The sequence below is a fragment of the Pseudopodoces humilis genome, chromosome 3 (assembly GCF_049639895.1).
Source record: "Pseudopodoces humilis isolate 2021_Gansu_Grassland_sample_001 chromosome 3, ASM4963989v1, whole genome shotgun sequence".
Lineage (NCBI taxonomy): Eukaryota > Metazoa > Chordata > Aves > Passeriformes > Paridae > Pseudopodoces > Pseudopodoces humilis.
In genome coordinates, this window is record NC_142202.1 from 60,768,062 (window position 1) to 60,795,226 (window position 27,165).

Genomic DNA, 27,165 nt, shown 5'->3' on the forward strand with positions numbered 1-27,165 from the left:
AATCATAATATATCATTCACATCCATAAACTCTATCATCATACCTCTAGGTCTTTCCCCTAAATGTTGCTGGTACCAATTAAATAGAGTTACAAACAAGCTACTTTTCTTTTCCATGCTACTTAAGCTCCATTAAGAACATTTTTAAAGTTCTACTGACCTCTGTAGACACTGAAACAAAGCAGAAAATTCTCACATCTGGAAAAGCGAACTTGTTTATATGCATTTCCTTAGCAGTCAGTCCATCAGCTCTAGTTTTTAATGAAGCATTTATTTTTCCTTTTGGCAGAACTATTTATTTGTATTAGAAACATGCATAATTTCCAGGAAAACATTCCTGCAGCCACCTGTAGATGCTTCATGAATGACTGATCTACGTAGATGCCATAGGTAAAAGGAAAAACAATTTGAATTGTAAATTGGAGCTTGCAGACTACTAAATCTTGCTGCATGCTACTCTGGGCAGTATGTTGAAGACCCTGGAGATATTTCTTTAAGCTGCCATTTGAAACAGGCACAAATAAATGAACCAAAGACAACAAACTCCATTAGTCACAGCTACACTGTCAAGGCAAACCTAGCAAAAGGATTGACAACGTACAGCTGCTGAAAAAATAAAGACATGTAATGAAAGATTTTAATTTTATACTTGGTATTGACGATGGCTCACCTGAAGCAGACTTTTTCATCTCTTTTCAAATGCTTTAGGGAAACCCCATCTCTCTTTTCGGGACTGGTGAGGTGGGACAGCTGCCTAGACACTGATGAAGAGCACATGAATTTTGCTAAAAGCGATGAACTGAACAGAGCTCACAGTGAGAACAGAGAGGAACCAGATGGACCCCTGAAATCTGAGCTTGGTATTTGTCACCAGGATCCAGAATACAAGTCCCCAGCTCCCTTGCCACATGCCCAGGTCAAACTGATCACCAGCTGGGAAGCAGGATGGAATGTAACAAATGCCATTCAGGTAACCTTTTATTTCCACACTTATTCCACTCATCATTTGAAAAACCTGGTCATCACTTAGTCTGCTCTATTTCACTTATCTGTACCATCATTTTGTGTATTCCAAAAGGTTTCTGTGAATTTATTACTCACATATTTGAATCTTTCTGCATAAGATTAGCACTCTGATAAAACGGAGTTCCAAAGGGAAAAACTATACATATGTTATCTGAAGTTTAAAAACTATTTAAATTGGGTAAAATTAAAAATGTAGTGATTCCACCTGTTTGGCAGAGCCGACATTATCTTTAATAAGCATGTTTGAATTCAGTGACAGAAATGTTTGATAGAAATGTGAGGTAAACATCTAATAAAAGGAGGATGGCAAGAGCCAGACTGACGTCAGACATAAATTTACTGACACGTAAGTTAAACTAGAAATAAATTGAAGCATGAAGCACAAGAAGTGTAATAATGCTTAGCAGTGTTAAAGAAAATAGGCTGAATAGACTGAAAACATTTGGTTCCAGCATTCTGTGTGGAATTTGAGTATCTTTCCAAATCCTTAAATTTAGCATTGAATGTTTCAGAATCTTATTCTCACTTTTCATGATTCATTTCCTTACATAATTCTATCACTACCACTAACTTACTGTCTGACATAGGAAGAAGAAAGCACCATCCACAGACACACCTAGTCCCCAGTAAGTGTTGTTTAAACACTTTTTTATGTCTCTTCAATTATAGAAAAATAATCCTTCCAGTATCACATAAGTCTGACTATGCTAATGAACATTTGTTTACACATCCAGTTCATCCCTCAGCTCTGCAAAGGAGGAGAAAAAGGACATGTTTCTAACCCTGGTGTATTTTCAAACATGAGCACCACCACATGAGAGCCAGTGCAATAACAGGGCACCGTAGCATATCATACTCTGAAAGTGTTCAGCTGCGAATAAAAGTGTGAAGTCCTAAAATAACCCAGCTGCATTCTAGTAACACATTTTATCTTCGATCTCCCACAGCAGAATCTAGTCAGGACAGGAGTCTGGGACGAGAGCCCATTGTCTCTGTGAGTTTTGCATTTGATTTCAGCAAAGCCAAGATTTCATTCTGGAAGTCAGTTTTGTCAATATTTTCTGTATGACCTTTTGGCAAATCACATTCTCTAACCCATTTTTTTCTTTTCAGAAAAACAAAAATAATAATGCCTCTGTAAATACATCAAAATGTAAAAAAAAAACCCTAAATATTGTTCAGTACAAATTACTGTTAATTATTAATAATATAGCTTTCAGTTAAAAAACAGACAGATAACACATTTTTAAACAATCAAATATTAAGTTTACTCCTTATGATCAGGACAAATTCAAGCTAAATTTTCCAAAGAGATCAGTAACTATTGTCCTAGTCAAAACTCTCAGCATGCTATGCTACTATACTCTCATTTGGTCAAATATTTTAGAAATTAGTATTAAAAAGTAGTTGGATACAGCTGTATTGAGGTTTCCTCCTAAGACAGGCTGAAGATTGCAAAGCCTGGAAACTACAGTTTCATTTATAGTATAACCAAAGTGCCCTAATGACACATTATTATACTGTGTGCATGTGCAACCACATCTGGGAATCTATGTGCACATATTTTTATTATTCCTATTTCCCAATACCTGGGATTAGGAGCAAGTGACTTGGTTCAGAAACAAAGTAGAAAAAGGAAAGGGGAAAGTCAGGAGAGGAGAGAGGGGAGAATATTGAATGGGCATCTGTCAGTAGAAAATAACAGTTTGAAGAAATTTCTATTAATAGCTTTGAAAATAAAGTCAGAGTTGTGAACAGAATGATTAAAACAATCCAAACGTTTTTGACTGGTGAAAACAATCTTTGATAAAATGACAGTTGTTTTGCCCTACCCAGAGGAAAGGGCAGAAGTGTTTTGCATGGCAATTAGAGGTAAACATTTCAGCAGAATTTTGAAGCGCGCTGAACAGTTATTTCAGTGAATACAATCAGTCTAAAAATGACAATATTTTGCAATCCAGATTTATTATGGGAACAATTAAATCTCTGGTCTTTAAAATTAAATACAAGGGTTTTCTCACAGTGTTTTAAATATAAGTCTCTTCAAACAAAGAAGAGATTTTTATTTTGTTCTTAACTTGAACTGAAAAAATACGTACTTTTGGTGCTGATGCTGTATGTGTAAATGATTGCTTCAGACATTTAAGTTTCCAGGGAAACATGTTTCGTATTCCAGCACTGCACAGGCAAATCAAAACCTGTGTTCAGTTAATCTGGGTGAGGACAGAGACCATAAAGCTGAGTTAATTCAAATGGGAAAATGTACAGTGTCATCTGGCAGAGTGATGCAAGCTGCATTTGTTTGTATGTAGTAGTAAAAGGCCAAAATTATTTGTAATGATTTGTACATCCAGTGGTGCTGGATAGATAAGAAAAGCAATAGTCCCAAAGAAGAAGATAGTTTAATTCTAATGTTATAGTATTTCACAGCAGAACTAAAGGAAAATAAAGACTGTTTATTTGCCAGTCACATATAGTGGGATTTTTGCAAGCACTATGGAGAAAGCCAAACTAAAAGAAAAAGATATTCATTATATTGGGTTGTGAAGGGGCACAAGAGAATGGAGAAAAAAATTAAAGAGAAAGAGAAGTGAAATAATAGAAAGAAGTGAAAAAAAAATTAATTTCACCTATAATTTGTACCTATGTAATTTATAATTGTAATTTATACCATTGTGAGTCGATCTCCACTTAGGTCTCAGGAGGGCCTAACACTGAAAAAAGTCAACCACTTTACCAGAAAGCTTCAAATGACTTTCAGTACTATGATGCCTGAAGAATCTTTAAAATACAGGCTAATATAATCACACAGCTTTTCTCTGAAGGTTTGGTAAAACATGATGTATCGAACCTGGCTGGAAAGCAGCCCAGCAGAAAAGGACTGGTGTTAGTCAACAGCAGGTGGACATGAGCGAGCTGTGCTCAGGTGGCCAAGAAGGCCAATGGACTTCTGGGCTGTATAAGCAATAGTGTGGCCAGCAGGACCAGGCCAGTGGTTGTCCCTCTGTACTTGGCATGGGGGAGCCACACCTCAAATCCTATGCTCAGTTTTGGGTCCCTCACTACAAGACAGACATTGATGGGCTGGAGCATGTCCAGAGAAGGGCAACAGAGCTGGGGAAAGATCTGGAGCACAAGTCCTATGAGAAGCAGCTGAGGGAGCTGGGGGTGTTTAACCTGGAGAAAAGGAGGCTCAGAGGAGACTTTCTGACTTTGTAAAACTACCTGAGAGTAGGTTGTAGTTGGGTGGGCTACCCAGGCAACCAGTGACAGAATGAGAGTACAAGGCCTCAAGTTGTGCCAGTGCAGGTTCAGGTTGGACATTAGGATTTATTTCTTCGCCAAAAGGATTGATAAGTGTTAGCACAGACTGCCCAGGGAGGTGATGGCGTCACCATCCCTGAAGGTGTTTAAGAAACAACAGGACATGACACTTAGTGTCACAGTCATAGTGACAAGATGATGATTGGTCAAAGGTTGGACTTGTTGATCTTAGAGATTTTTTCCAACTAAAATGATACTGCAAAATCATACTGAACATTCTCTTTGATTCAATGCATCTTATACCTAATGTTGCCTACATTCCTATCCTTCCTTTTGCAAAATTTAAGTTGTACAAAGATTAGAAATACATGCAGCAGGCGAAATTTTCTTGTTCCATGATCAGAGAAACACAATACTTGCTTGACTACTTCGAATGCTTCTAAGAATAACAATACTTCAATTAGCATAATTAATCATTATTTTTCAATGTGTCAATAATAAATTACCAGTTATTGCAGTAGTAATCATAGCTATTCTCACTGTAGTTCTATTCTGTATATTATACATTAGCTTAGAAAACACTCAAGACTTCAATATCATAATTTTAAATCCTGAATATCCATATATCTTTCACTGTATGCCTTAATAACCATACTTCTGTATGTTCTGGGTTCTAATTCAGCTCATTTTAACTTAGGTAACTCCTAAATACTTAACTGGAAAACACACTGATGCTGAGGAACAGAATTAACAGATATGCCTCTAAAGATATAAAGGCAAACATCTGAGGGGTGTCTAAGCTTCATCCCTCACATGAAGCTTTACTGACACAAAATTTAAGCATTTCCTAAATATAAATATGTACATGCTTGTGTGCTTAGAAAGCAGGCCATTAGATGTATAACAATATAAATCCTCTCATCCTGAACCTTAAATAATTTAGTCATGTTTGGATAAATAGCCACTCGGATTTAACTGCAGCACTTGATCTTAAGTATTTATTTTCCAGTCATGAGAACAAGGGCCAATCTTTTCTTGAGCACAAAGCAGTAACTTCTTTGAATTATACATTATATATTGAAGGTGAAGACATATGCATTTAAGCTAAAGTCGAACTCTGAACTAAACTGTAGACATCTGAGAGAAACTAACTTCTGCATTTCATATCAAGATGAGGTACTGAGAATTGAAGGAAGATGCCCAATGCTGATATCTAAACTAGCACCAGAAAGTAATTCAAGTTTCCAAATGAAACATCAAAATATGACAGTAAAGTCATTTTACAGAGTAAAATTCCAAGATACTAGGGCAACTGTGGTGCACATAAAAATTCCAAATAGTGAGAATGATTTTTGCTGAAATGTACCGGCAGTACTGGAAAATTTGTTTTTCCAAGGCTTGCAACCACAAACCCCTATAGCCAGACCTGCAGACCCCAAAACAGCCTGGTGAGAGCCATCTAAATTCAGATCTGTTTTTTCTATGACATAATGTCACCATTATGCAATGCAATTGATAAAATATATATTTTAGGGGAGAAGACTCTGTAACTAATATTTGTGCCCTGGTTTTCCCTTCTGATTTTCTCTTGAGGGGAAAAAAAGATTCCAGATATACATCACTACTTTTTATAACATTTTATTTCAGCTCAGACCCTGTGGTAGGCTTCTTTTGTGCACATACTCATATAGTACAGAGAAGGCTGCATTCAGGATATATATCTTCTCTATTCCCAACCCTATTTCTTATCACAAAAGCTCTTTATCAAAAATGTGTTATCCTGCAACAAAGAAATAACATCTAATTCAGAGAAATCTCTTTATTTGACATGTAAGCACAGTGCATCAGGCTGGTTTTTGAGTTAACTAAGCCATTCCCATAAATCTCATTAGACAATACACTTCATCAGTCTGCTTTTTCCTTGGTCAGCTGCAAACACTAAAAAATGTTATGAAGACAAACCTCCTAAACATAGAGCAGTGGCTCATTGAAAACTGTTCCAGGAATAAATATTTGGATAATTCTCATGGGATAGAAGTTGCTGTTTTGTAGCTTTTGACTTTTGTGTCATTTGTCACATTATTTGGGCAATGATCAGGTGTGAGGGAGGGAGCATTGAGTGGATTTACATCAGCATAGACAACTGTAGCTATTATGAAAATGTTAGGAGTGTCAGATCAGTTTTCCTAAGCCCCTCCATATCAGATTTTCCGTCAAGTAGAAACTGTGATATAACATAACTAGTCCACAAAATTATTCCTTGGACATGCAGATAGTCCCAACATATGGACTACTGGTTCAGAAAGCACTGTACTATACGTGCTCTTAAGGCACAGAAACAAGTACATGGGTTACACAAGCAACAGAACAAAGTGGTGCAATTCTTTAAGCCTTCTAGGTGTTTAAATGACATATTAAAATATCTTTAGAAGTTAAAGCAGTCCTTAGATCATGCTTATCCTTACCATGTGTTCAAAACTGCATTTCTTAACAGATGAGTCACAAGAGAGTTACAGGAGGTGTCTCTCTCTGTGTCTCCTTCATAAATGATTCTAATAGTCTCAGTATTTTGGCTATGACAGATATATTTTAGTATATAATTTATTATATTGGTCTACTTTAAGGTAATTAGCATATGTGACTTTTATCTCATATGAGATGAGAAGGAAACATTCTGAAGTATAATACTTAAAAAAAACATGGAATTTAATATGCAACCTCAGCCTTAAATCTGAATATCTTGATTCCACTGAGTGTTCGACAGATATATTTTAAAATGTTTATTCATAACCAATATCTTATTTTATATCTTTAACAGGTTTTTACCTGAGTTTTACAGACATACCTGTCTAATGTTTCATTATTTTGATAACAGTAGCCAGAAGCACTGCTATGCTTAAAGAAATGAATAATGAATAATTCTATTCAGAATCTCAGATTACAACCTTACATTTCAAGAAAGTATTTATTTGACATTTGATTTTTAGCAATTTCAATTATCTATAATTTCCAACAACTTTAGCAGAAACTCTTCTTGCTTTGTACTTTTGAAGTCTGTATATTTCAACATCTACATTTCAAAGCTACCACATTATCTTCAGTTTACTCCTAACAGCAGTTAAGTCACTTCAATACATGGTATACTTACCTGGGGTTGATGTTCAGTTTGCGGCAGTCTGACGAAGTAAGTGCTGGAGAATTTGCAAGTGGCTATTTCTTGTAAGTGAGGACTTCTTGTTGACTGTTCAGTTGTCATCTAAACTTGAAAATTGTTTAATCTGGAAAATCTATGACTATTAATCTTCTAGAACAGCTATTTTATAGATGTGAGTCCTCCTACATGAAGCAGCTGTTAATAGAAATTTTGTGCTTGTAAAAGGACAAAAGAGCTAGCAAGTAAACATACAGTAATGTGGTAAATAACCTGGGAGAGACCAGCTCAAGTCTTCTCCTTATAGTGGTACTTTCCAACAAGTAATAACATGAACTTTTACATCAATTGGAATTTGCAAGTTGTTTTAGCAGGCTGCCAAATTCAGCTTGCCAACAGGTGTCCAGAGTGAGGACATAGAATAACAGAGATCCTGAGATGAAAGGGAGCCATAAGGACCCATCCTTGGGTCCAACACCTTGCTCCAGTGCCTGCAAGGCACAGTGCAAGGTCCTGCCTCCAACACTGGCAGAATTCCTTGGCTGGATGCACTGGAGGAGTCTGTCAGTATTTGAACTATTTTATATCTCACTCAGCTTAAGTACTTCTCCGTCCAAGAGCTTTAAATCCTGCCATTATTCGAAGGCCAACTACTATAAGTGGTGTTGCTAGAGCTTAATACAGTCTGTCAAGTGACAGAGTAGGATTTACACATATTTGCAAAAAGGGTGTGTTCATTTCCATTTCATCCATAAGACATATGAAATAAATGGTACATATAAATACCTCAGAAACCTGAACATTGTGCCTCCTGCTCCCAGGAGTTTTGTTTTCATTTCATCATTAGGGAGCCTTCAGAGCACCCTGGAGATGACCTGCTCTGGTGGTGTTAATGCCTAAAAAATGCTTTGCATTGGTGCACAGATAACTTTGAAGAGCACACACACACACACACACACACACACACGATCTACACCATTCTTTTTACTTTTCACTGAAACAATTTTTTATAAGGAAAGGTCTTATATGAATTAGTACATAGAGTCACAACCAGCTTCCTCTTCTCTGTGTTGCTGTCCCTAATGGAGCACACAGCTAATGCTAGCAGCCTCTCCTGAATGCCTGTCTCAAGCATTCCTCCCTCAGGTCATTGCTTGCACCAGACTCAGGCTCTTGGGGCTCTACAGACACAGCTGATAGACACCACATCCTTCCCCACCTGTGGGAATGTGGGACTGAAACACAGTGTGTTTTCCTGGGCCAGTTCAAGTTCACATCTTATTTAGATCCTGCTGCTGCATACATAAAATACTTGGCTGTCTTTCCAGCGGTCAAGCTGCTGAACAGAGCTCCTTGTCTTCTGTCCAGTGTCTGCCCACATCAGAATTCCTTCACTGCCTGTGTAAGTCCTTGTCCTTGCTATCATGAAGGCCTATCATCTGGCATCATCTTTCAGACCTCTTTTTACATCCTCACACTCAGATTACATCCATATCCTGCTTATTTTTACAGTAAAACCACACTAGCACATAGTCTGGTTTCCCAATCCACAAGACTAAAACTGATCTGAGCACTTACAGTTGCCCATCTGGGTCACAGTAACACACTTTCCCTTAATCTTTCCAAGCTCACTCCATGCATACCCACCTGGAAAGATTATGCAGTTCCATTACTCATGAAACCACTAGCTCTTGCAAGACACTCTTCAACCATCAAATCAAATCTAAGCTGTTCATATTTTCTATAGTAACCTACCATTTTTCTTCCAGCATCTATTGACTTTGATCTCTCTTCTTCCAGTTACAATTACCATTTTCAGTTTGGTAAATACTTAAACAAGTGTTCCTCTGAACTTATATGAAGCAATTCTTCTGATACTCTTAGAAATGCCCTTTTGATGAAAGCTGCACAGTTATAAGCTACAATGAAACCACCATTTACTCTCTTGACTCACAGTATCTGGTATTGACTCAAGGTTTCCTCAACTTCCCTCTCTGTATTTGTGTCCTGGTTTAGGGCAAGTTTGGGAGGAATCTTCCAAAGGGGTCCCTCTAGAAAGCAGATTCAAGTGGCCCCTCCCCCAACTGGTTCAGGAAAAGATTTCCTCGGAGAAGAGTGGAAAAAACTGTTTTATTTAAAAAGCAAAGTATTCAGAAGCATAAAAAATGAATAATATTAAACAATAAAACCTCTTGTTGCTCTGAAGAGATGGCAAGTTCAGAAAGTCCTTGTCATGGGGTGTAGTTCAGCTTGCCCAACCTCTTATCACTCCCTCTGGCACTGGAATGCTTCTCAGCTTCTCAGGCCCTGGTGGGCTACAGATGTGAGCTCCCAGTGCTCTGGGTTTTCAGTCCAGAGCAAGGCTGATCAGTTCCAATAAAAAGAAAAGCCACAGTCTGGGGAAATTCTCTGCCTCAGCTAGCTAAAACCTAACAAACAGCGAAGGAGAGCTCTGTCCCGCTGTCCGTGCTGCAGACAGCACAGTCCAGGAGCAGGAATGCAGGGGAACAAGTGCAGCTTCTGCAAATAAACTCTGCTCTTCTTCTCCTCCCATTCGCTCTCAGAACCAGTCTTAAAGGTGCAGAACTTAATATCCAGCATAAAAAGAACAGATGATTGGGGAAACAAGCATCATAAAGTCACCCTAGGACAATTTGTTTCTTGCTTCTTACCCCTGTATTTTAAATACTTTGGAGAAGAGACCATCTTTTTGTGCTTTGTTTGCACATTGCTTTTCTCAATGGGATTGCATTCAAGGACTTCCAGGTGCTCCAATAATGAAAACTATTTTAAAAGTGAGTCTCAAAATGTTTCCTATTTTACAGAAACCCTTTACAAAATAATGACTGTTTAAATGTAGCCTGTGATAAATCAGCTTGACATTTGATTCAGTTTCCTCTCTTTTCTCTGTAAGGAATTGATTCTCCTAGCTATTGAGGCTTATTGTAGGGGCTGAGCATAAGATAAATCAGCACAAGAATGTGATAAGAGTACCTTTAGAAAACTCAGCCATAAAAACTGGCATTCCATCTTAAAAATCCAGATGGCCAAGAAAGAAAATTACAGAAATGTGATATCAAAGATAAATGGATAGTGACATCATGAAAATTATACTTTTTGAAACAATAAAGGTTACCAAAAACAAAGGATCGAGTAACTGTCAGCTGCTTGAAAGCAAGGATCCCTTTATTCCATGGGAGAATCTAATGTGCCACAACTTGTTGCACAACAAGGATCTCTAGCTCCCTCAGGTGAAGGGAATAGCTGATGTAATTTGCCACTATACTAAAATCAAATTAATCTACCATACTTTTTGGTGTCATCAATCCCTGCGAGCATTTTTAACAAGCTGAATTGAAACAGATGGTGTAATTTCTCCTTTTTCTTTTTTAAATTCATGGCAGGTCACATGGTATTTAAATACACTGTTATTAGGCAACTCTGAATTTCTGTATCTGTTATATTTGGCTAGCTCATTGTTGTGATGTTACATTTGACAGTTAACTTTCAAAGCAAAGCCTAAATTACCTCTTATAATTATTCACCAGCTTTCCGTGGCTGAGATATTTTGTATACTTGTTCCTCTGTATAGCATGTGCCATTGACCATCTATCACTACTGGAAAACATGCTTCTTAAAAATGTTCTTTCTGCCCCTATTTTTAAACTTATGAGGTATGCAACCTCAGCAAATTTGCTTTAATAAAACATACTGAGTCATATAACTCCTCCTGGTATAACATTCCTCCCAAGACAGTAAGAGCAGAGTGACAGGCAGCAGAAAGTAAAATATTTTGTCTTATAGTATTCCTTTCCTGTTTTTTCTAAACTTCCTTCTCTTCCATTAGCAAATTTGCAGAAGGGAACTCATTTTTTTTGTGAAGCAAAAGAGTGAGCCCTAGGGTTCATCAAGGAATAAAAATTTACTGGCTCAGCACTTGCAAGTGCATATAAGAATTTAATGCTGAAAGTAAAGGACATATGAATTATTATAATGTGCTGGTAGAATCAGAAGTAGTGATGTTGCTCTAGCCGACTTTCCACATGGTAAAGCATATTCCACACAATCCATAGATGTTTAATCTACAGTTTACTTCAGTGTATATAATTTCTGACAGCAGTAGATTCACTGAAATGGTACAAGCTCTGTCTGAATGAGCAAATGGAGCTATTTGAGAAAATAAAAAGCCTTAAACACAGATTATACAGAGTATTGAATATGATATATTGTAACCTAGTTTTAGCACAGTAACCTGTATAAAACATTTTACCCCCAAAGCTTAATAAAATAAATTGTCTTCTATTTGTATGTCTTCTTCCTCTTCTCCCCACATACACCATGTTTCTTGGAAGGCAATGTTTCTCTGTATTCTTGGCCAGTGGCACTAGTTTTGCCATATGTACAATGCTGAGTTACTAAATAACTAACAAAAAGATGAAATTTAATATTTACTTCTCAAAAATGTAAACATATGAGTCAAAGTGAGGCAACATTCACTTCAGCTCATACACACAGACTGCTATCCATTTCAGTTTCTCTCAGTCCATTTCTTGAATTGACACAAATAAGCACCAGCAGATCATATTTTGTAGTCTCTAAAACAAACTTTTTTTTTGATGTTTTATGTTACTAGTAACAATGGCCATTTCAGGCCTTTTTTTTTTACTCTGCATGGATATTTCTACTCATGATGGTTTCTGTGGCTGTTTTCCCCTCCAGAATCATGTTTGATTCAGGCTAATTCCTCCCTGATAAGCAGAGAACTTTTTTCTTTTCAGTTTTAAAACCATTCTAATTTAATTATTTCAGACTATATATTTCAGAATATATCAGAAATTGTGAGTAGTTCTACTAAAGCTTGAAAAAATATGGATTGAGAATAAGAATTATATGAAATATAGACTCAATATATCTTATATTTATAAGGAATTATTTCTTTTGTTTATAAGAAGTTATCTATTTTTTTTCTGTTATAATGCGTGTTATTGCTCTCATTTTACTGTCACTGTAGAAGCTGGCACTGAAGTTTATTCTGTCTCACTACATTTTGAACCCGTTTTCTTGTCTCATTGTCTGCATGATTTCTGCAACTCCAAATGACATCTCCTCAGCCACCTTCCCTTGAGGGACTTGAAAACCTCGTTCTAAGATTTAATTGGAATCTGGAGTTTAAAATGAGTTCTCCACTCCTGCCCTTGTTGCCTTTACTTGCTTGCTGATTTCTTTCACTTTGGCTGGAAAACCAACTGCTCTCAGGCAGAGCTCTTCCTTTTATATTTTTTTGTTGTTGTCATCTCAGGCTAAAAATAAAATACCTGTACAAAATTGTAGGCTTCCCTCTGCTCCTTGGATGGGATTTCAGAGATTCTTTACTGTCTCCTAAATTGTGAGGAGCTGCCATTCCACCCCTGAAGGTTTCCTTTCCTAATCACAAAGCTACATAATGCATACTTTCCCTCTAGTTTTCTCCTTATTCCTGCCATATGCTTAGAGTTAGGTATTTTTCATATCCAGTAATTTTTCCTCACTTGCCCTTGCCCATCATATTCTCCTACTCCTTGTTTTTACCTCATGTGGTTCACAGCCTTATGTTCTTTCTAATGTTCTGCACTTTACATAATGGCACTTTTTTGCCCTCTTCCTGCCTCCCCTGGTGCAGTCTAGTTACCAAATTATCCAGCTTCTTGCTCTTCCTTTGCTCTTCCAGGACATGCCACCATCTCATGGCCTTTGTAAAGGAATTCACCTGACTCTATAGATGACAGAGTCACGTGGGTATCTCTGATGGAGATTCCCAAACCTAAAACAAGTGCCCTACACTGTGGGAACAAGGAGTCACCTGGTGATCCTTATTTCTATCCATCCTTTCTGGAGTTACCAGACCCTTTCCAACTCAGATATTCTGTGATTCTGCGATTAGGTTAACTTTTTGCAATGTTTAGGAAGGGAAAGTTAGGAATCCTGCTCCTAGTAAGAGTGCATTGAAGCAAGGCAGATTTGTCATGTCCCTTCTGCTACTGTGTGTGCTCATTCACTGAATGTCTCTTTTAGACAGAAGTTAATAAATTAATAGACAATTAATAGACAATTAATAGATGCTAAGAAGTGATAATATCCTTGAGAACCAAAGACAATTAAGTAGTCCCTTTAGTAACTTCAATTACTGCCAATGAGTTTTCACCTAAAATTCATTAATTCCACCTTGTGAATAAATTTTGGTTTTGCTAAAAATTTTAATGTAAGAAATTAATGTTACTTAGGAGAAAGGAACAGTAACTAAATGTAGCCTTGAAATCAATTTCTCAAATATGAAATCATTACAGATCTCAACACCAAAGTATGAACAAAGGAGTGATCCAATAGAGCTGAGAAGTTTTCTCTGTGCTATCAGAATGACTCGAGTTAAGGAAAAAAAACAAAACTCTTTTTTTATGTATAAACTTTTACAGCAAATGCTTAGCTGTGTTTTAATAATGAAAGGAGTGCTTTTATTTCATTCCATACAGATAACTTTTGTATGTAGAAGTTAAGAATAAACCTGAGGTCCTCATCAGGGGTCAAAAATGATCAAGGTTCCCAGTTTGTTCCCTCAGCTTTTGTCTTTCCAGTACAACTACAGACTAAGAAAATTTAAAAAAAAACAAAACAAAAAAAGGAAGATAGAACAAAATGAAACAGACAACACAGAAAAGGAATATTAGTTATTTTGCAACTCCATTCCTTTTCTTCATGGGTCAGTAGAGGTCAAGGACCTCTATCACAGTCTGTACAACAGAATGCAAAATACCTCTGCAAGTAGTGATACTTCAAGTATTTTACATCTAGAAACCTTAAAAAGATGTTTTCAATGTGTATTTTATATGCCATATACCTGTTTTCACAGTCTATTACCATATTAATTTTTTTAAAAAAAATTTACCTAACATTGCTTTTTTGATGATTATTCACAGCATGACATAAAACCCACTCGTATTTCTTTCTGACCTTTATTTTTATTCTTTTTTATTGATTATGCATGTTTGGGAATGTTTATCTAATCTACTTGAAATTAGAGGAACTATTCTACTTTGTTATACATTAGGAATTATGTCATTGTAGGACAGAGACACCTCCATTATGTGGATTCATTTGCAAACTCAACTTTATCTGTATCTGTGAATGATCAATTATCAAGCAGTAAAATCGGTTGCTGCTTCTTTTACCAGGTAAAGGTAGAAGCCTTCAGGCTGCCATTGAAGTTTAAGTGAGGTTAAAAGAGGAAAAGCAGTAGAAATTTGTTGTCTATACCCAGCCTAATGGTAAACCAGCATTTTTTTCTCATATATTCCAGAGGAATACAGTATGATACTGAGTATCATTTTAGTGATTCCCGGAGACCAAACATAATCGTATACCACTATTCCTGTCTTTCATCCAGACTATTAACTATATTCTCCCCAGGCTGTGTTGTAAGACAAATTTCCCCTTTATATACTGAATTCTAGAAGTCATTATAGCTTGAGTAAGAATCCACCTAAATTTGGTGGTTATGTCTGTGCTGAGGAAAGAACGGATAATATGAGCCAGGGGAGGATTCAGTCACTTTTTATTCACAACAAATCCTATGCCAGTGTTCAGAAAATATAACTCAACTTCTAGTAGATGTAACCTGGCTTTCCTTTCAACTCTCAGAGGTGAATAAGGTTTTTTCCAATGCAAAGTTCTTTGTAGAATGGAGTTGTTTTCTTCCATTTCCTCTTCAACATTGCTTGTTAAAAGTGATGGGAACTGTGGCTTGTCCCATCCAGGCAGAATTCAAGAAAACTCCTAATGAGCCAAATACTTTCTCACAGCCTGAGTTTGAACTTTCTATGCACTTTAATTCTTCCTTTTGTTATGTCAGTGAACACTCAAATACAGTTATTTGACTCCCCACCGCTTTGCTTTGCTCGTAGTCTCCCAAAGCCCCCCTCTGCTTCCCCTTGAGCTCTTTTGGCCACACATTCATGGAACTCACTTGTTGTTTGGATCGCTTGCCTGCCTTCAGGTGAATATGGTCTATAATGAGAGAAATAAGTAAGCAGCCAGGGAGTCCATGTTGCTCACCACAACTGACTTTCAGAATAATGTTTATTTTAGTTTTAGCTGCCTTACTTTTTTCATCTCTTTTTTCCTCTTTGATACATAACACATAATAAGAACCCTCTTTTTTTTTTTTTTTTTCTTTTTTTATTAAATCCTTTCCCTTTGGGAAGAAGCAAAATAATGTTTTCTTAAAAGGCAGTTTGCTTGGGAGATTTTCTTTTTGTGATTCAGTCCATTCTTGCAGAGAGTTCTGGATTTATGCAAATTAACATTTTCCATCAAACCATGAGGAATTAAGCATCAAGCATACTTCAGTTTTGGAACAAATAGTTAAACCAATAGCAAAGCCTATGGGAGAAACTGTCACATATAATAGCAGCAATTTTTTTTCCCCCTTATTTTCCCAGGCATTTTCTTTCCTCTGTTAACTTTTCTTATCTTTTGGAGATTCTTAAGACTAATATGTCCACTAAAAAGAGAAAAAAATCAGTGGCTTCTGTCAGTCAAATGGATGCATGCATTTTGCTGTGCAGACCATGCAGATTCTTTACCTGCTTACCTTACCACAGTATCTTCTGAGCAGTCTAAATCTGCCTTATCATCTACTTATGGTACCTGAAGGATTGACAGGTAAGCACTTCTAAAGTTTCTGTCAGTATATAAGGCAATTGAAGGCATTAATCACAGAATAAACACCTTAGTCAGAGTCCTCTCTGCAGCTGAAACAGGCTGGCACTGGCTGTGAGAAAGAAGAAAAATTAGGAAAAACAAGATTTCTGAGGTCTAATTCAACCATCCCCAAAGTTAAAGGAAGATTTTTCACTGACATTAGAGGAGATGGATCTGCTGCTAAGGTCGGACAGGCCATAGACAACATTTGAAGTTTTCCACAGAACAGCTCATAGTATTTTTGAATTCTAACTCAGCTGAGCTGTGAACAAACTGTGTAACGAGAGGGAAAGTAGATGAATTCTTTTCCTGACATCTGTAGAGCAGTGCCAGGACTTTGGGTAGACAGTCGGGGAAATGGAAATTCTTACTGCTGAGAAGTAATAAGATATAACTGATATTGCAAATACATGGTGGTATGATCTGTGCAGCCAGAATTTAAAAATAATTATATAAAGCATATTTACCTAAAAAGATCAGGCGAAAGAAACATCTCTCTGTGTTAGAGAGATGATTATTTGTATTAGAGCTATTGTCTGGAAAGAAAAATTGTACTGTTCTTGGTGACTTCAGTTTTAAAAACCTATAGTAGACATTATATGCAGTATGTAGTAAAACATCATTGAAGTTTCTAAGAATTATAGATGATAATTATCTAACACAAAAGGTATTGAACCTAGCATAAGATGATTCTCTTTTGGGCCTCATTAAATTGGATAAAGAGGAACAAATTGGAGGATCTAATTACATTAATTATGGGAAAACAGAGGACAGTAATATACCTAGTTGGTACTTCAAAAGTGAATGTTTCAAACCTGGAGAAAATTATGAGAGATAATTGATTAGGAAGAATAAATACAGACAACCCATTGGGAAAGAAACTTTAAAGTTGTTTAACAAGAATTTGTGAGATGTCCAGAAGCCACACCTCATAATTAAGAAATAGTAAACCAATGTGTTAATACCCCTCCTACTTTGGGAGCAAAGTGGATGTATTAATTTATTTTTTTTTAAATATATGCATAGCAAAAGTGAGAAATTAAAGGTGAGAGTAATAATTATATACTACTAACAGTAACATAGAGAGGAAATAATGCATCTCCCAGCAATCAGAACAATAAGAAAACAATTTTTAGAAACTGGGAAAAAAAGAGGCTAAGTGTAAAAATTTGAAACAGAGATACTAATCATGGCAAAAATGAAATACAAATGGAAGTGTGTGTCCATCTCTTTGACTATGTATGCTTGTCTGAAAGTACCAGCAATAACAACAGAACCAAGTTAAAAGGGAAGGTATGTGTTAACTTCTAGAGAGCAGCATAGAAGTGATTTCATTTAAAAGGAGAGGTAGAAAAACCCACCTATAGATAAGTGTTAGGGGAACCAAGTAGAACATAGTATTTATAAATCATGCAGATAAGGTAAACAACACTTCTGTTAAAAGTCAGGAATTTTGCCTACTATTTAAGAGGGATGAGACAAAATAATGAGGCAAAATATCTAAAAAAGCATCTGTTTCAGAAGAGTATAAAAGGTAAATCAAAAATCTGTTTGGTATCACTGTCCAAAATGAACATCAGAGACATAGTGAGCACTGGACTGATGGCATCCCTTGTCCCCCTTGGTGCACACATTGATCCTGGCCAAATCACTGAGACACAGACAGCAGAACATGTGGATGTATGAATGGGAAAAATTAACTTAGAGATTTTCTAATGTGAGATCACCTTCATCTTCTCTGAGATCTCCCACTGAATTTTCCAACAGTGATTTCCTACATTAGTAGATGGAGGTTCTAAGAATCTTCTTAATTCTGAATAATAGATGTTTCATCAACAGCTGTTCATATGTTCCTGGAGAAACACAGTCATGGCACAGGAGAAGAGTATGGTATTTTGAAATTTTTCAGCATAGGCATTACGCTATTTTGCATAAGACATTAAAAAGTAATGTATCAGAGTTTCTATACTGTGTGTGTACGCTTCATCCTCAGCATGGACATCTCTGAAAGGAAATTCATCTCAGTTCTGCTAATTACCTATCTTAAGATAGGTGTGAATTTTAAATTGATGTGCCTAATTTTTTCAAGCTTAGATTTGGACAATTAACGATAAGATAACCATATTTAAAATGGATTTTAATATGTATCTCAATAGAATTTTGAAGGCAGAATTCCCAGCAAGTTTTCACTTGGGAGACATAACAAAAGACACATCTGACCAGGTAATATTCTTACTCAATTGCTACTACATGTGGAAGATTTTCAGGAGATTGTGGATATCATCCCAATATTTTAAAAACTATAGAAATCCTGACTAGTGAAACTTGGCAACAATGCTGAGAAAAAGATTGTAATTGTTACTATAGGTTTTAATTGAGAGAATAAAAAGCTAGAAATACAATTAGTGTCAATCATTATGTTTCTGTAGAAAGAGTTCTTACAGTCCTTATTAAACACACTTCAAATAATTCTTTTATGACATTGTAATTTAGGCAATGAAAGATAAATAATATATTTACACTTTAAAAAGGAATTTTGACACATTAGTACACAACATGCTGATTTAAAAATTAGTGCAACCACAGAGTACATCTTAAATGGATTAACAATTGCCTGAGTGACAAGTTCTGAAAAAGCAATTGTCAATGTGTATGTATTGTCAAAGGAATGAGTTTCTAGTAGTGTTTAGGCTACCTGGGGGAATAATCAACGTCTGGTCCAGTATTATTCAATGTAGTCAACAGTGGTTTGGAAGAAGATACAAAATCACTGGTGATCACGGTGATGGCTGAGAAAGAAGAGGACCATGGAGGTCAATAAGCAAAGTGACTTTCTTATCATGGAATGAAATTAAGGGATTTGCTATGTTTTTTAATTTATTACTAATAAAATTCCATCTCTGTATAAATTTCACAATCAAGCAACCAAACCAGCAACCAAGGCTTGCATCTGTTTGGGAATTTTTTTTATTTTACAAAGCAGCAAAGTTAAACAACATAATTAAATATTCTGTGGAATTGTATTGAGAAGCAGGAAGCTGGAATTTATCTTCCTGCTCTTCCAAAAAGATTCAGGTAGGACACTTTCTGGTATAGTTTCTATCTCTAACCCATGTTCCTGCAAGGAATCAAATGCATAATTGGGGAAAATAGTCAGACTCAAATGAACCATTCCAATGAAGTAACTACAGATGGTGAGAAAGGCAATCTGAGCTAATTTGGCAGTCTAACATATCAGCATGTATTCTGCATATAGGAGAATTGTCCTAATGGAATCATTTTCAGTTAAATTCTTCTTCATTTCTTAGTTTATTTTTCCATATGATTAAGTCTTAAGGTAAAATAATTTTCTCTATTTTTTTTCTAACATTGTTTTTTGCTACATTTAATTTAATTGTCTTTTGGCATGCCTCAACTCTGACCATAATCTGATCTTCTTTACTTTTTAATTACCTTTCAATTTGCTTTGTTTTTTTAAAATGTCATATTTCATGTTAAAACAACCTATGAAACAGAATATTTTACTCAGGTCTAAAAGCTTTAAAACTGAATATTAAGGAATTTTTATATTTTTCTCTGGGTGCCTGTCCATGCTCACTTTTCAATTTTTTTAAACACATTCCTTGGGGAGGCACTTGCCCTGAGGTAAAGGAGTATGATATAACATAATATCATACTTCTCTAAAAATAGCAGAAAGCCCATTTTTTTTCATTCAGCACTGGTCCAGATGTCAGCTATTTCTAAATGAGCAGCCAGCCTTGCTGGTGTGGAAAACACACACCTGTAGTTCAAACATTCTAGTCAAACCATCAGCAAAGTGTTTTTAAATGCAGTTGTAACTTGGAATTCCTGTTCTCCTTGTGTTTTTTGCAAAATCAATTGTAAGTGGATTGGTGATTTCTAGTGACACCTGTCATGCCTGGATGCTTCTGCTTGGGGGTATTCTGACAAGACAAAGAGTGTCTACCTGATTCTGACCTTTTCTTTCATGCCCTTTCTTCTCTTCTCCTTGCTATTTCTTCAAAGGCTGGTCACCAGCTGAGCCCTCAGTCCTTTCTCCTGCATTGGCCCAGCTGCCTACAGCTAAGTCTGCTCTAGGTGTTTGTCAAGGACCTTCACCTAGACACACTGATCGACAAAGAGCACTGCCCTCCTCAGCCTAGGGTGAAAATACCCAAGTCTTGCAAACTTGTCTTGGGACACAAGGGAAGATGCATCCTGCTGGGCAAGTTTGGGCTCCCTTCCCAGCCAGGGTGGGTGGAGGGCTGGTAAATAACACAGCCACTCAAGATTATCCACGGCAAAGGATTGTTTCAAAAATGCCACCTCCTCTGTCCCCAGATGCGTGAGTGCTTTTCCCCTGTGATATTCTATTCCATAAACAGATCACCTTAAATGAGCATATTAAGAGCTAACACATTTGACTTTGCTCTGGAGCAGCTGGAAATAAAACCACTCAGACCAGAATACTTCCCAGACAGAATGCTGAAACTAAGAGTTATGAGGCAATTTAGGGAACAGTTCCTTTTGTTGCTCATTTTTAACTGATGCCTCACAGCTAAGGCCGTCTGTGCCATAATTTGGACATGAGAACACAGGATCAGAAGATTCAATAAATGCAAGTGCTGGGACCAGGCTAGACAAAATGTGCAATGACAAATGGTGCAAGAATTACCTGAGTCCCTTTTCCACTAGCAAGGAATCAGCGAAATATTGCCATGCTCTATCTGCATTCTCTGTGCACTCATTTCTCATGAAAGGGGCACAAAAGGCACCTTCATCAACAGCCAGGAAAGGATTTCTTTATGGAGAAGAAATTCTTCTTCTTCATTCTTTAATTTTCTTTTAATTTTAATTTTCTTCTTTATTCTTTAATTTTAATTTTAATTAATATTCTTTAATTTTCAACATAAAAGTCACTTTTAGCAATGCTCTAAAGTTGCTGAGCAGCTGCAAGCCAGAGAATACAGACTGATGCCTGTACCTGTTATATTACATTGACAGTAAAATAATTTATTAAAAATATCTCTTTTTTCAGCTAAACTATTTAAACTTTATAATGTTCAGGAAATTGTCCTAACAATTTGGAAAGGTACGATCAGGAGAGCAAATGCAAAATTAGTTTTCAAGTCTGGAAAACTTACATTTGCTCTTTGAGTTCTTGTGACTATCAATAACATTTTTGGTTATTTTGTGGGATTTTGTTATTACTATTTTTATTTTAAATAGAAAAAAGTTCTTGAAAAGGCAGAAAAAGTACTGTCCTTTCACTACAGACATAGTTACCGAATTGGTATGTTCAGTGTTCTCTCATTTCTCTTTACTAACCGTGCTCTATACCCAAAAGCAGCAAAACAGTTATGTCCACAATATTCGTTTTCATTATTAATTGAGAGCTGAAGTTTACAAACTCTGGGGGAAAAAAAATGTGTCAAAGATATCAGCTGAAAGAAAAACTTGGAGTTTCTGTGGAAATGTTCAATTTAGAAATTCTAAACTCTAAACTTTAGGATAACCTAAACAACCACTGATACATAATTTTAAGGAAAAAAAAATATAGACAAAAATGGGTTTGTTTAATAAGGTCCGAACTCACAAAATGAAAAAAAAAAACCAAACCAAAAGAAACCAACCCAAACCCCCCACCTCTATCATTCTGTGGTCTGTGTAAGGTACTGAATTAAATTATTTAGTATAACTAAACAACAGCAAGGATATGTTAGAGGTCAGAATTATGTTATGCTCTGATTAAACTAACAATTAAGCAAGGAAAAGCAGGCACCTGTGGGGAGGACTGTAAACAGCTGTGATAGCGTCTCTCAAAGTCTTCTGCTTTGGTTTAGGCTGGGGCTGGTTGTCCTCAACAGAGTGAATTCAGCAGGGGAGAAGCCATTGTGTGGGTAATGCCTGTGCCAACAGTTACCTGCAGCTTAATTATACAGTGACCCTTTGGGTCAACAGATACCGTTTGAACTCCCAGTTTCAGATTAGACAGCAAAATAATAACAATGTGAGTATGGAACAAAAGAGATAAGCTTGGTAGAAACTGTGAGGAATTTGAGAAAACATCATTGTTCTTATGTTAATATGGAAGATGACTGTGTGGCTTCATCTTCCTGAACTTCGTTTATTTGTGATGCTTTTAAACTCAATCTGTTATGTAAATGCTCTCCAAGGATTGTTTTCATAGGGAAGAAACCAAATTCAGTTCTTTAGGCAGCTATCTAACTTTCCAGTCAGTGAAAGCAGCGATTAAAAATGGCATCATTTCAAAAACTACTGTTACATATGTGCTACCTGCAGCCTGGATGCAGTCAGATATCTAATCTTTTTAAGAAAACAGACTGCTTGATGGCAAAAGTGGTAGAATTTTGAACAGTTATGTGAAGTTCATGTACAAAAGAAATGCTAATTACACTGCAAGGTAATTGGGTGATGAGACCTGTATTAGAATGGAGACTTTGAGTGGAGAGATTTGGGTGACTAAGTACCACAAGCTGTGTAGTTGAACGTGCCAGCTCCTAAATGAAACGGCATCTGTGACTTGTAAAAAAACCAATGCTGTAAATGAAGTAATGGAAAACAACCAAAAAATGTATCTGGTAAATGACTTTATTATTATTTCAGTAGTAATAACTGAGGTACTTCTGTTTCTACACATACAGGCATAGACCTTTCTAACTGAAATATATTAGTGCATGTATTTAATTCTTCCAGCTGTAATTCAACTGAAAACTGAATATACCTGCTTCTAGAGTGAAGCCTGGTGAATTAGGCAATGCTGCTCTTTCATATAATAGGTACTCTCTTTGTCTCACTGGCTTAGAGAAAAAACACTGCTCTAATTTAAGGACTTCTTTCTTTCGTGATTGATGCTCACCCCACAATCTGCCCAAAAACCCCCATCAATTCTGTGTCTAGAAGAGAAGAAGAATACTTTTTATATGTTGATGATTATTTCGTGTTTTAAAAGATGCCTGTCTTCAGAGCCCTCCTTATGGATTAGGCTTGGGAGTACTTGAATCACTTAGAAGTGGGATGCTAGGTATAAGCCCTACGAAGCTGAGACAGGCACCTGCCTTCTTGATGAGCTCCATCAGAGGTGGGCTCCTAGACCGTCTTCACAGAAACTGTCTGATAGACACAAAACCTGAGGGAGTTGATGGAAAACACCAAAGGCAGAAGCATACCTGAAACTCTGGTTTCCCACATGGCCTCGTGATCATTATTGTGGATGGTAAAGTCTAAGATCAAGATTTATACCATTAAGCTGACCTCTTTGCTTTGGCTCCTGAAGGGAAACAGCACTACCCACTCAGGAAGTGAGAGAAGAGTGGGTCACCCTTTCTGTGGGGAGTAGTTTCTCTTGGGGGTTTCATCGGTTTTGCAGAGCAGATATAGTTGCTCAGGTTTGGTCAGAAATAGGATCTAGGGGTGTGGTCCAAATCAACTCCTTCTGTCAGGCCAGAATAAAAAACATGAGCAAACATACTCACATTTCATCATGTCATGGGTGAAGTAAGAAGTGTTGAAGTAAAAATTTTTGCAGAACTACTTGTATTTCTGCATAACTGTGTTTTGTTTCCTCCTCACCTTTCTTCAGTTGCCATGAATAAAAATGCCTGACCAGTTTGACTCATGCACAATTCTTAATTTCAGGTTTGTAACATGAAAAGAGAAATGACACAAAAACACCTTTCTTAAATTGGATGTTTTTATTAATAACTACTCTTCAAGGGTTTTGTTGGTTTTGTGCTGATGGAAATGAAACCACATAGAAGTGTAATCTGTCCCTTAAGGGACCGATTAGATTACTGAGAAGAAAGAAGGAAAAAGACAAAGAAGCGCTCATAATGTTCTGTGAAAGTAAAATTCCTTCTTTATTTTACCAGATATAAGTAAAACTATGTTCTTTTCAAAAACTGCTTAGTGAAAAAAATTTTGCACGCATTTTTAAACACCTAAATAAGTTTGCACAGTCTAGAATCTCAGTAGTTAGAAAAATCACTTTATCAGTGAACTTAACAAGAGCAAAGGCTGCATGAGGCGGACAGGAGCTGAGGATGAAGCACAAGCATAGTCTGATCCACTCTCATGCCATTTTCTCTCCAGAGGTCTGTTAAAAACTTTTAGACTGAAGAGAATTGTCATTACTGAATCCGTCTACACTGCTATTTTTAATTGGAGTTAAACTTATACAGATGATGCTAGAGATGCTTAATTTTACTGATACTGAACCTGTTTCATTAATATGCATGTTGACTGAATAACTAACAACGAACCTTCTAAAATGTGCTTCTAATCACATCAGCATTAAATATTAACTAGAAAGCTGACTCTATCGTTCAGTCACATTCTCATTTTCCCAGCTTATCATTACATGTGTGTTGATAGAAGTAGTTACTTTTGCAGGTAATTTCATTTATCATAAATAAACACATTTCTCATGGTTGTTACTTATGTAGCAGAATGGAGCAGTACTTACACCATGCAGGTGGGTGAAAGCAGTGTTCAGTGGAGGATGGGTTTGGGGGTGCAATTTCTTGTAAACATTTTGCCCGGGGGGTTTTGTGCTATCTTTTCTCTCTCTTTTTCCTCTTCAGGGAATATTCGTCCTAGGATTGCCGTATGCTCTCCTCCACAGTGGATACAGTGGTCTACTTCTTATTGTCTTGGCTGCAGCATTATGCTGTTACACAGGCAAAATTCTAATTGCTTGCTTGTATGAAGAAAATGAAGATGGGCAACTGATAAGAGTGAGAGACACGTACGAAGATATTGCAAATGCCTGCTGCAAAAAGCTGTCTCCCAGTCTAGGTGGCATAGTTGTCAATGTGACCCAAGTGGTGGAACTGATAATGACATGTATTTTGTATCTGGTTGTTAGTGGGAACTTGCTGTCACACAGTTTTCCATATGTACCGGTGACAGAGAAAACTTGGTCTGTAATTGCATTTGTTACTCTGTTGCCTTGTATATTTATCAGAACTCTCAAAATTGTTTCCAAACTCAGCCAGCTTTGCTCTTTGGTTCATTTTGTTATCATCTTTGTAGTAATAACTTACTGTGTCACGCAAATGCATCAATGGTCCTGGGCAAAATTTGGACTCTCGCTTGAGTTTGAGAACTTCTTGGTTTCTGTAGGGGTGATCATTTTCAGTTACACTTCACAAATATTTCTTCCCACACTTGAAGGTAATATGAAAAACCCAGGGGAATTTAGGTGTATGCTAAACTGGACTCACTTTTTTGCCTGTATCTTGAAAACAACCTTTGCACTTACTGCTTTCTTGACCTGGGGTGAAAAGACAAAGGAAGTTATTACTGACAACCTGCCATCATTTCTTGAAACCCTAGTGAATTTATGTCTCTTAACCAAGGCTCTTCTTTCTTACCCTTTGCCCTTTTTTGCAGCCACAGAAATTGTGTGTTCTTGTATTTCTAAAGACAACCATACCAATTACAGTTCTCCACTGCTTGCTCTGACTGTAAGAGGCTCATTTCTCTTGTTAACTCTGTTGATGGCCATGTTCACACCACATTTTGCCCTGTTGATGGGTTTGTCAGGCAGTGTAACAGGTGCTGCTATGACTTTTCTTCTTCCTTCTCTCTTCCATTTAAAACTTAAATGGAAAAAACTGTCCTTCTTAGAGAAATGTGCAGATATCTCTGTTTTTATTTTGGGCTTCCTTTGTAGCCTTGCAGGCATAGTTTGCTCGATAAAAGGGCTGCTTGAAGTATTTGGAGGCATGTAAAGGATTTCCTGAAAGACAAATAAGGAGCAAATCTTATAAATGCATTTAACCCATTAGTCTGTATATATGAGATTTTGTCACTAGGTAGAATTAAGCATATGCTTAAATATTTGCAGATTCAAGTCTTTAACTGGAAAATTATGTATCTCTAAGCAAACCAGAAAATAACATTCATAGCTAAAAAATACAAAATTAGGCCTCTTTAAAATATTGAAAAGAAAGGTGTTGGAGATAGTTTGAGAGGAAAATAATTGTAAATAATCCTACATGGTTTTAGTCATACATGGCATGCGCATCCTGAAATTACTACTGCAAGTGATTTCACCAATTTAACCAGAATTCTTCATAGGGTTAGATACTGTTCAGTCTCAAAGCTATCAAAACTACCTTACAGGATGTGAGTGAGAGAGATCACAGAATCACAGAATTCTATTATTAGATCTATTATTGAAAATGGATAAAATATTATTTCACCTCATTGGCAGACTGCAATTCAACATGTGAACAGAACAAATCAGTGAATTTTGGTTTTTATGTAAGACAAATTCTGCTACTTGTTTTTTAAATGAATAGGCAAAAAGAGAGCTCAGCTTAGAATAGCTTTGAAAGCCTTCTTTTATCATGACTTCAAATAGGAATACAGTCAGAGTAAAAGGGGCATTCTAACAGTTCAAAGTCATGGAAAAGAGAATTTTTTCTGAAATAAGCTATAGCCAGTGACTGCAGCTTTTCTGCAAGTCTAACTCCTAAGATTCATGTCTCTGCAATGCAGCTGCTCTATTGGTTGGGTTACTAGAAGTCTCTCTGGTAGCATGGAAATGTTAACATGCAGTTCACTTTCCCTGCAAGAAATTTCTTTGATCTGTGTATTTTATCTGCTTCTATTAAAAGCTCAATTGAGTAAATCAAGTTCAATAAACAGACACACAATTAACTTCCTGTACAATTTGGTAGATCTTTAGCTTTAAAAGATATTGGCTTAATAAAAAGATCAGCATTGCAATGTATTTCATGTTAGTGATAAAACATTATGACAAGAAGCAATCTAATCAGAGTGCTCTAATGAATACATATTATCTTACTGTACTAAATCTCTGCTATAATACATAATTAAAGTAATTATTTCAAAGAAGGAAGTGTGCATTTTTGTTATGAACAATTTCACACAACCTCGTACTGCGTCATACGGAAAGTCTTTGAACGTCAGTGTAAGACTGGGTGACAAAGAGCCCAGCA

The 27,165-nt window shown here is 36.6% G+C and overlaps 1 protein-coding gene across 1 annotated transcript; it reads left to right on the forward strand.

The window, feature by feature from the left end:
• The first annotated feature begins 660 nt into the window (after positions 1 to 660).
• On the forward strand, positions 661 to 25,929 carry LOC102100710 (vesicular inhibitory amino acid transporter-like). The gene is made up of 2 exons (XM_005518630.2): positions 661 to 969; positions 24,778 to 25,929. The coding sequence occupies exons 1-2, from the start codon at positions 661 to 663 to the stop codon at positions 25,927 to 25,929; spliced, it is 1,461 nt and encodes a 486-aa protein (XP_005518687.1).
• Positions 25,930 to 27,165: the final 1,236 nt, after the last annotated feature.

Coding starts and splice junctions, on each gene's coding strand:
- LOC102100710 (XM_005518630.2), top strand. CDS start 661: ATGGCTCACCTGAAGCAGACTTTTTCATCTCTTTTCAAATGCTTTAGG. Junction 970..24,777: donor ATGTAACAAATGCCATTCAG/GTAACCTTTTAT, acceptor TTTCCTCTTCAG/GGAATATTCGTCCTAGGATT.